The 10,188-nt window shown below is 41.0% G+C and overlaps 1 protein-coding gene across 2 annotated transcripts; it reads left to right on the top strand.

Moving 5' to 3' along the window:
* Positions 1-8,339: 8,339 nt before the first annotated feature.
* LOC145453739 (protein YIPF1-like) lies at positions 8,340-9,753 on the top strand. 2 transcript variants are annotated; one of them, XM_080331722.1, is made up of 2 exons: positions 8,340-8,452; positions 8,780-9,753. In XM_080331722.1, the coding sequence occupies exons 1-2, from the start codon at positions 8,410-8,412 to the stop codon at positions 9,634-9,636; spliced, it is 900 nt and encodes a 299-aa protein (XP_080187848.1). In that variant the 5' UTR covers positions 8,340-8,409; the 3' UTR covers positions 9,637-9,753. The 2 variants fall into 2 exon arrangements, with proteins under 2 accessions (XP_080187848.1, XP_080187847.1); XM_080331721.1 differs by having other exon boundaries at positions 8,340-8,482; positions 8,801-9,753.
* The last annotated feature ends 435 nt before the right edge of the window (positions 9,754-10,188 follow it).

The following is a 10,188-nucleotide window of genomic DNA, read 5'->3' as shown; positions in this document are numbered from 1 at the left end:
TTATGTATTATGTTTTAGCCTTTTTGTTTTGAAAGTGGAGGGTAGCTTTTGGATAAGTTTGCATCTCTTGTATGTGCGAAATTTTCATAAACGCCTCTTAAAATAGCCATCACAGTAACTGCTGAATACATTTTACAAGATAGTACCTCTTTGTAGCGTCATTTGTCATTTGCATTAGGTGCGAAGATGAATCTTTCAAATTGGAAAGTAGCCACCACCAATGTGCCAAAAGTGTATGAACGCTACGATTTTTCGACATTACTGAGTACTTTTGGGTCCATTCATTTTCTACTTCCACATGAAGTCGCTATTTGCAACTGAGCAGAAATTTACGACGTTGGCCACCTCTGCTAATATCCGGTGTGACAGTGTGAACGTATGACTTCATATTGTCCACTATTCGAAAATTTGTAGGATTCTTTCGCGTCTTGTTTTGGCCGAGGCAGTCGGATGGATTTCTTAGTCAGTATCAGGGATATCCCTGATCAGTGTGTCGTCGCGTATGTGCAACTCTTTGACTGGCAGATTTGTATTTTGCTTATTTTCTTAAGTCTATTGGGATAATTTTCCAGAGAACAGCACGCAGTAGTAAGTGTTTTGCACTGCTTTTGATACTCGAGATTAAAATTGAAGCCGAACAGTCTGCGTTTGATTTTTGACTGCTGCTGAGGATTGCCGATACCCTACGGGTGTTGCAAAATCGCGTGGTTTTGAATCGCTACATTGCTGTCGTACTCTCAGCGTGATAATTGAACTGTGCGAGGATATAGTGAATGGATGGACACTGGATCGTCACTATTCCCAGACCTGTTTATTTTTGGAAATTTTAGTTTTGAAAACATCCAAAACTAAGCTATTTTTGGAGAAATCCAACAATAAACATGCCTGAGACTATCGGCGGCAGCTCACGCCAGTCTCTCATACAATGATCTCCGTCAGAGTGAGACCTAACAGCTTTGTCTTCGTTGCTGGCTTTATAAATTATCGTAGTACAATTGATAATAATCGTCGAACACGAACGTCTGAACAAGACACCCTATGTACAATGCGATGTAATGAACAGAAAGGAGGACGTCGAACTACGCGAATTGAACACATTTGAACAGAGGTAGCAGTGGAGTAAATTATCATCATCGATATCGTGCACCATGCTCACATGCTGTCCGACTCGTTCGGTGGCCCATTGTCATCAGAGTCACGAGACTGGGTTGTCTTCTTCAGTGAAATGTTCCTTTTCTTCAGACATCCGACTTTTCAATTGCTACGCGCAGGTTGTGGAAGCACAGACGTGCGATTAACTATAGGGTTTTAGCATATTTTGGAATCGGGAAAGGAAGACACTTTTACCAAACAGAAGTTAGTTGTTCAAAACTGAAAACAGCCTATTTCGCTAATTTTGCTGTAAAATTTGATGAGTTAATTAAATAACTTATTGTGACCTTAATGCGACACCGACATCGCTGTCTTTGGTGGATGTTTCTATCACCTCGGGGATGATGATATTAGCTTTGATGAAGACAGGACTAGACTTATGCATATATAGGCCTACTATAACATAGGGTTACAATACGTCCTCTTTTTTGACTTTTTAGAAAGTGTCCTCGGAGGACGCCCAAATGTCCACTTTTTTGAGATTTTGTCATATGTTATGAGAATTTTTGTTAAATATAGGGCAAAGTTCGACTGAGATACAGTAAATACCACTGAAGTAACGCTCCGATGGCTATATTTTGGGAGCTGAGCCAGCAAGCTGACCTGTTTTTAGTCAACCAACGGATAATGTGAAAGAAAAACTGCATTTTGGGAGTTGAGCCGAAAAGTTGACCTCTTTTGTAGTCAACCGACCACGAAGTGGGAAAATTTTACCATTTATTTAGGATTTTCCTCCGGAATTGCAAGTCTGAAAATTTTGAAAAAGTGTCCCCTTTTGAGATTCCCAAAGTATGGTAACCCTACTATAGCAATAATAATAAACTGAACTGATTAAGAGGGGAAGTTATCATAGATAGGGTTACCATGTTTTGGAATCGGGAAAAGAGGACACTTTTACCGAATCGGAAAAGTTAGCTGTTCAAAACTAAAATCAGGCGATTTCGTTGTATTTATGCCCAAAAAGTTGGTGTCTTGGACTAAAAAAAGGTTGTCGCATTTCGATCGAGCCACGAACTTCCTATTTAGCGGTAATACCCATTTTCCCTAGAATCTATCTGTTATTTTAGCTGTAAAAGCTCTAAACGACGAATTGCCAAAAAGGAGGACATTTAGGCGTCCTCGGAGGACATTTTCAAAAACCCGAAAAGGGATGTCAAATCCTCCTAAAGCAGGACGTATGGTAACCCTGTGGTTATATCCTATGGCGTCGCTTATACATTCGTCTCAATACTAATCAGAGGTGGTCAAAGTAGTCAAGAAAGCTACTCAAGTAGAAGTAGAAGTAGCGACGAAAAAAATCTACTTAAGTACGAGTAGAAGTACTTCTTCCACAAGCAATCTAAAACTACTTGAAGTAGAAGTAGTATTGGCTGAGTTTAAATCTACTTAAGTAAGTAAGTAATTGTGAAAACGATCGTAATTCGTTCGCATGGATTGTCAAAAGCTGCAAATTAAGGTATGCGAAAGGTGTCGAGCTTCATTCTTATTGATGCATACCAGGAGGTATCCAATTTTCGACAGCATAAGCATTCGTCCGCATCAGGAGATGAAAATGAAAGTATTGATATGGAAATGCTATACTAATCCTCTGTTTACTTGAGCATCACTTTTTAGAAAATATCATGGTATGTCGCACTCCCCATATTGTAAGGCCCCTATTTCAGTCGAAGAGCAATACGGAGAAGTTGAATAGGATACGGTGTAAACACTTTGCGCGATTATTAAAGGTTAATAAAAAATATGGTGGATCGTAAAAATGCCATATTGACAAGCTTAATTTCCGAAAATTAAAGGCATTACTACACTTGCTTTTATACTTCAACATGCATATGTTACCCAGACAAAAGAGCTGATATCAATTAGAACTCAATCTATATGACACTGGGAATTGAAATTGAAATATAATCACTACTTCTAAAAGCGGAAAATGTATTTCGTGTCTATAGTCCTGAAAGTTTCAAAGGTGGTATGCTAAAACAGCTCTAGAACTTAAAAAAAAGTCAGAGTCCACTTTTCCAGATCATGACACAATATGGACTGATATTACGATATGATAAGTAAATGCTAGATTGCGAAACATCAGTTTCAAACGTTATAATGAGCCATATATATACTGTGATGAAATATTTCATATGGGCGAACGGCGATAATGCGGTCTGAACGGAACCACGATAACCCGCTACCAATATTATATAAATTATATATTATATACTTTCGTGAGTCATACTGGCTACTCCGTATCCACTGAGCGCGGAGCACGACGAAAATTCTGGGCTTTACTCAACTTTTATGAAAATTAAATGTTGATACTTCGTGAAAACAGCCCCGGAATTCCTCAGGCTATCTTACTAATTGGAGGATTAAACTACTTCTACTTGACAAACTGAAAATGGCGAAAAAGAAGTAAGTAGATCACAAAATATTACGAAGTAGAAGTAGAAGTAGCGAAAATCAAATCCACTTGAGTAAGTACGAGAAGTAGAGGAAAACTACTTGAGTACTTCGAAAAAGTAGAAGTACTTCGTCACTGACCACCTCTGATATTAATTAGTTATATTGCTCATCTGACATAAGCATCGGGACTTTGGAGCAGCCGTAAATTTGCATTGCTCCAGCTCCGACTCCGGAGCTTTCTTCTATCATACATTAGCTCCGGCTCCAGCTGCGGAGCCGCATTATTACCACTGCTCCGGCTCTGGCTCTGAAAACCATCGATGGTGTCTGTCTATATCAGGGGTGGGCAAACCGCGGCCTGCGGGCCATATGTGGCCCGCGAGAAGGTTTTGAGTATAGCCCGCGAGTAAATTTCCCATCATGTTATCGGAATTGAATTGCTCAGACTGTGAACTTTTAAGGCCAACCAAAAATATGGTTAGTCTGGCCGCGACACGAGGGATGTTGATGACTAAAATATCAGTTTCGACGCATTGGCAGATCCAAGGTCCAGTCACATTTTTAGTAAATCGTCGTACATTACAATAAACTAAAATAGTAGTAAAATTTTTCTTCACGCTTCGCGTATTTAATTGTCACACGATTTCTTTCTTTGTAGCCTACCCCCACCTGAAAATGAAAAAACGCCTGATTTAGCCGATTGAGTCTAACTATATTCGTAATTACGAGAGAATGTATTTTCGCGTTTGCGCTCGTAGAAAGATCGTCGGCGATGAAATGTAGGCACAAAATGATTGTCGTATATTAGGGGAAATCTCCGATATCGATATGCCCAGATGTCCTGTCCTTGCAAACTGAGCCCAGCGGGTGGTATACAGTCGACCCGCAATATACCCAAAATAATAATATTACGTTCGAAAATTTTACGCGGCTGGCGCGGCTAGTGTTGGGCAGCCCACTTGTTCGTCAATTTCATCTGGCCCTTTAGCCGAAAAGTTTGGCGACCCCTGGTCTATATAGATTACTAATTTACCCGTAGGTTAGTTTTCTATAGTAATCTAGAGTCTGTCGGCCGTCAGTAACATCGGATGCAGCAACGAAGACATAGGTGCCGCCGTACCGGCTTGTGACGATATAATGAACTCTTGTCAATCGTCGATAACATCATGGTTGTACTAGAACGCACTTTACTCCGTGCCATTGCTGTGTACAGCATTAAAATTCTGATGCGGCGTTTTAACACTTGCACTGTACTCGTTAACATCAAGCCATACAGCTCAATTCCATGTTTTAATGTGCGATTATTATTCAACTGTAACTGTAGTAAGAGCAATATGGGCGGATATAACGACGTGATCAATAGAAATTCGATTTGTACCAAATGGCCAATGGTTTGACTATGTGCAACAGTAGCTTTCGATCAAGACCACATTCAGTAAATTCTGAGCTCTGGAAGACAACTTTTGGATTGCCAGAAATCCTACAGTAGCTGTCGTAAAATAAGTCTGAGTAAAGCTTCAGCGAAGCGGAACGAAGCTGCACAATCGGTCGTGCCATTCCACGTTAACATTCTATAGTTTGACGTTCGATATTGGTGCACTCGTTACCAGTCCATCCGGTGTCGATCAAGTTTATATGAATATAATATGTTCCAGTTGAAATAAATCGAATAATCGAATTAAACACTGTGCCATGCCCATAACGAATTAAACTATACAGTATGCACAATGCACATTGTACATTTTCAAGTCACAGTGCGCGATATAATCCGGGAATACTAGAGTATCAAGCAGACATCAAGAATGAATTAAGGAAACAGATGATTACAAATGGGAAATCGCGTATCGGGGCCTACGATAACTTAAGTTATCGTAGATCCCGCGCGTATTAAATCAGTAATTTGTCTCCAACATAAAATACCATGGGGTTTTGGGCAACTCATCTGCCATCTCCTATTTACGCTCGAAAATCCATACTGGAGTGAAGGACGATGATGCACATTGCGCAGTAATGAATTCCAATTAGCATGCATAATTGCATACTCAATAACACTGTCCAATTTCGCGGCCCGATTAAAGAACTATCACGAAAGAACGAGTATTTGCTCATCCGATTCATAGCAACGATAAGATGAAATTTCTCGGCTCGTGCTCGTCATATCGACATTCGACATGTGCTACGAAATCACGTTTTTATCCTCTCTCCCATTTCGCGTAATACATAGTGATCAATATTTTCGAGCCGTATACAATTGGCCAACAAGGTTGTGCTGATGATGAAATTGCGGGTATGCCGAATACCCACAATATTCACAGGCATATTTCGCATACCGAGGTTCGGCACTCATGTATGAAAATTGAACATTGAACATATGACTGCTCTGCTGTTAAATTATAGATAACTAACCTACGGAGGTAGTAGGTTAGTTATCTATAGTTAAATCCCCAAGAACGCGGTCAGTCGGAAAAGGTAGCGCCAAAGAGGAAAATATTCTTAATTTCGCGAAGGACTGCTATTGAATTACAGTGTATGCGAACTCAGCAGATATGGTTGTTGCATGTAAAATAGCATCATATAAAGTACGCCGGAGCTGGAGCTACCCCTCAAAGAACTGGCTCCAGATCCGGCTGAATTTTATGTAGAGCTCCGGCTCCGGCTCCAGATTCGGTAAAAATGCACGGCTCCGGGCTCCGGCTCCAAAGCCCTGATAAGCATCAATCCCGTTTTGTGGCATGCATTGTTTTCATTATTTTTCGAACCACACACTTGGCCATCGCGGTGTTGTGCTGATTACGAATTTGAGGGTGTACCTACAGCAATTACGGAGTATATGGTAATAAGCCTATAATTTGGCCTAAGAATTGGAAAACTGTTGAGTATAATGAGAAGTTAGTCTTAAATCATTCATAACCTTTTGAGTAAGTAGTGCAAGTAGATAAAATTTACTTGATTACGAAAAATTCGAAGTACTGTTCTTTGCTACTCTGATCGCGTCCTAGCTAACTTGCTGATCATGATCACATTTGAAACTCCATTGTAGGCTCACGACTCGGCGCAAGCCAGCTCGCGCGGTAAGGGAAAATGCTCGTATGGTAACCTAACACCGACCTCGCCCTCCCCACATATGCCACCTCATTTTGTCGCTTGCGTCTTATATTCTCTGACAAGATAGCGTAATGGTTAAACGTCCGGCTTCTTGATCGGTAGGTCGTGGGTTCAATGCCCGGCCCGGTCAGACCAAAGACCTGATTAGTAACACTGGTATCCATGGCTTATCCCTGCTTGGCGCTCATGCATTACTGGGATAGCATGGAGGGGTGGTGCATGACTTAGAAAGCCGTAAAGGCTATATCTGCACTTCCTTGTCCAGCGGCATATGCACATGCACATCATGCAGTCATGGTATGCATATGCGCAGATCGTGTGTATGTGTATCATGAGTCGGCGTATATGCCGCAAAAACATCAAGGACAAAAATAAACTACGTCCTTGCCTTCCCTCTCCATTACTTTTCATTAAGTGTGCAATGCCTCTTATTTACTTCGCCTAGGCTAAGGTGGGTGTCTGATCTTAAAGGCTACTCCAAGTTGTTTCGACACCTTCCTATCTCTTCATTGTATCGCAGTCTTGTGATGTTTTGAAACGATGAAAATATTGACAGACCTGATTGATTGATCATAGAGGCACCGAATACTGAAATTTTCCATGATATATGCATAGCTCTCGTCACGGGTCGCTGACGTCTGTGACGTTACAGCTGTAGCTAAACCATCGATAACCGATACTGATATTTAACCCTTTTGAAGTCTGCGGTTATATATCACCGCGTCCTTTCATCGCTCAACTGCAGCTGGACATATCTTCATTGTTATACGTCCTAGAGGCCTCATTTTGGTTTTTAGAGAAAGCTAGCAATCTTCTGATATATATGATACCTAATTCGCAGGTAGAAGGCATGACAATTTTCGAGTACCGACGATCTTACATGAGAAGTTCGGCCGAAAATACGCATGCCTAAAAAGTGGTTATCACTCAAAATTTCCAGATATTTTCCGAGTGGGAAATATAGTCAGAAATTCTGCCAGAACATTATAAGTAGACTTGCACGGTATTCTGTGTGATTTTTCACCGTTTCAAACATCTAACCTTGTTGCGGGGTGTATTCTGAGGGGGTTTGTTACTTGCGGTCACGCTTCAGTGATTTTCATGAACATAGTCAAGTTAAAATACTGGTTCGTGGCCGAATATGAGTCCTAAACTGGTTAACTATGCCTGCAAATGGTTGGATACGACAGGACAAAGTATACCACGTTGTTTCATGCCATTAACTGGGAGGTAGGGATCCGATTCGGTATTGATCTTGAACTTGACCATTATGACCACTCACTGACCACGCCCATATGTAAATTTTTATATATTTTTGATTTTTTGATATCTGGCGATCCGCGCGGCTTACGGCCTTGGTTGACGGCTTGTTCGAAACCAGGCAACGGTGGCTACGCACTGATGCATCATTTTTAACTCTCTGACGCCATCCTGGGGGTCGGTATTGAAAAATGAAAGAGAGAAAGAGATTTTTCAGAAAAAAAGTTCGTTTGTTTAGTCTTGTAAAAAACCCTAGACATGTCTTGGGGTGTCGATCGAAGGCGAAAACGGCAGAGGGATATAGTCCGCCCACTTTTAAACTGAAACAACCCATATTTGAGTCTTGCTGAGGTCACGGTATGAATTTGAAAAGTGATGGTCAGTTTCGCGAAAACTGACCCGATTTCAAAGGGGTTAACTCTTGTTGCATTGTTATTGTCGTTATTCTCAATTTTATATGAGGATCACTTAGTCATCGGATAGTACGTTGTTCCAGACATGGCGTCAAACGACTCTGATGAGTTCAATATTTGGGATAAACCTGCAAAAACAGACCAAGGCCACAATGAAGGTACGTTAGTAGTCATGCCAGCCACGATAGCATGACTTGTGCTTGGATTTGTGGAATCTTTCATATACAAATAAATCTTTCGAAGCGTCTGCTTCAGCTAAGCATATAAGTTGGTCCACGGAGAGGTGTTTTGTATCGAAAAACTATGAATTGCTATCCTGCAATGTGAAATAGTCAAATAGAAATCTCATGATATGCAAATAATTGTGGATATTCTGTATTCATGCTTTCTTTGAATGCCTTAATGGGGTCAAAGCAATTCATCACACTACATGATGAGCTCAATCCAATGATGACCGTATTTGCTCGAAATTTCAGTTCGCGTCGACATCGAACAAGAGAATGATGACGGAAAAACCCACACATTCTCAAATTTTCCAATATCCGCCGTAGATGAGGAAGAGCCAGATACCAGCGATTCTTCGGGCCTGCTGGAGAAGAAGTCACCGTCTGTTTGGAAGTTCGAATTTTACAAGGAGCTGTTCAACGTGGACTCGTATGTCGTGTTGAGTCGCGTCAAAGGTTCATTGCTGCCGAAACCGAATGCCGAGTTCACAAGAAATTATATCGGTGGTCATCCTGATTTGTACGGACCCTTCTGGATATGTGCAACTCTCGTCATAACTATAGGAATATGCGGCAACTTGACAAAATTATTCAATCACTTGGATGACCCTGACTACCATTACTCTCCAGAGTTTCATAGACTTGTAATCGCTGTTACGATCGTGTATAGTTACGCCTTTTTCATGCCGCTGCTTGTTAGAGGTGCTTTTTTCTTTGCTAAACTTGAATCGTCGTCTGGGTATTTAGATATCGTTTGCCTCTACGGATACTCTTTATTTGTATACATCCCCATATCTTTCCTTCTTCTGATTCCGAGCGGTACCGTCGATTGGATCCTTGTGATTGTAGCTGCTGCTTTGTCTGGCGCAGTTGTGGCCATCAGTCTGTGGCCGCTAATGCGTGATGGGTCGAAAAAATCCAGATTGATCATTCTCGCTTTTGTGATTTTAGCCCATGTGGCATTCTCCCTTAGTTTTAGGCTTTATTTCTTTGAATCTATTGATCTGTCTGGTGGGGGGCAAGTGAACAATTCCACTCTCGCCCCTGCTTTGTCATCTACTTCTCTAATCTCCACTACAAAAGTTTGATGCAGTATAGCAATTGTACCCGTCAAAGCAAATTTATACCTGTTAAATATTATGTGTAGTAGACGCAGTGTGACGTATATATCTTTTGACTGCAAATACAGGATCTGAGTTACGTTGCCTGTAGAAGAAGTATGCCCACTATATTGATCCTACCATCCCGAACTCTGTTAATGATAGCTGCTTCCTAAATAAACCTAATATTGTTTGGTTACAAAATGCGAAGGAAATTGAAACGCTCGGAGGTTCATTCATCAACGTGGTGCTACGACCAAGCAGCCTATGCCACTACAATCATTACGTTCCAAAATATGTTATCTAGAAGATCCAATTTGGTCGTACAGGCTAGTCACGGTATGCTAACGGACCAGCTTATAAGATCTGTTGTGCGCATGAAAATACAACTCTTATTGTATCATGTATCACGAATACTTTCTCCACGATGCAGTACACAGCAGTCGAATGAAACAGTAATGTAGTGATGGCTTATAACTCACAAACCAGTTAGTCTTATTTCTATTTTACGAACTTGACGTCACACTATCCAGATATCCC

The sequence above is a fragment of the Botryllus schlosseri genome, chromosome 13 (genome assembly GCF_051294905.1).
Source record: "Botryllus schlosseri isolate E-star chromosome 13, Bs_hap1, whole genome shotgun sequence".
Classification (NCBI taxonomy): domain Eukaryota; kingdom Metazoa; phylum Chordata; class Ascidiacea; order Stolidobranchia; family Styelidae; genus Botryllus; species Botryllus schlosseri.
The sequence above is the reverse complement of the archived record's forward strand: the minus strand, read 5'-3'. Positions and strand labels throughout refer to the sequence as shown.

Bases quoted from the DNA above. Each gene is read 5' to 3' on its own strand.
- LOC145453739 (XM_080331721.1), top strand. From the start codon at position 8,410: ATGGCGTCAAACGACTCTGATGAGTTCAATATTTGGGATAAACCTGCA. The intron at 8,483-8,800 runs GTACGTTAGTAG...TCGAAATTTCAG, and splicing joins AGACCAAGGCCACAATGAAG to TTCGCGTCGACATCGAACAA.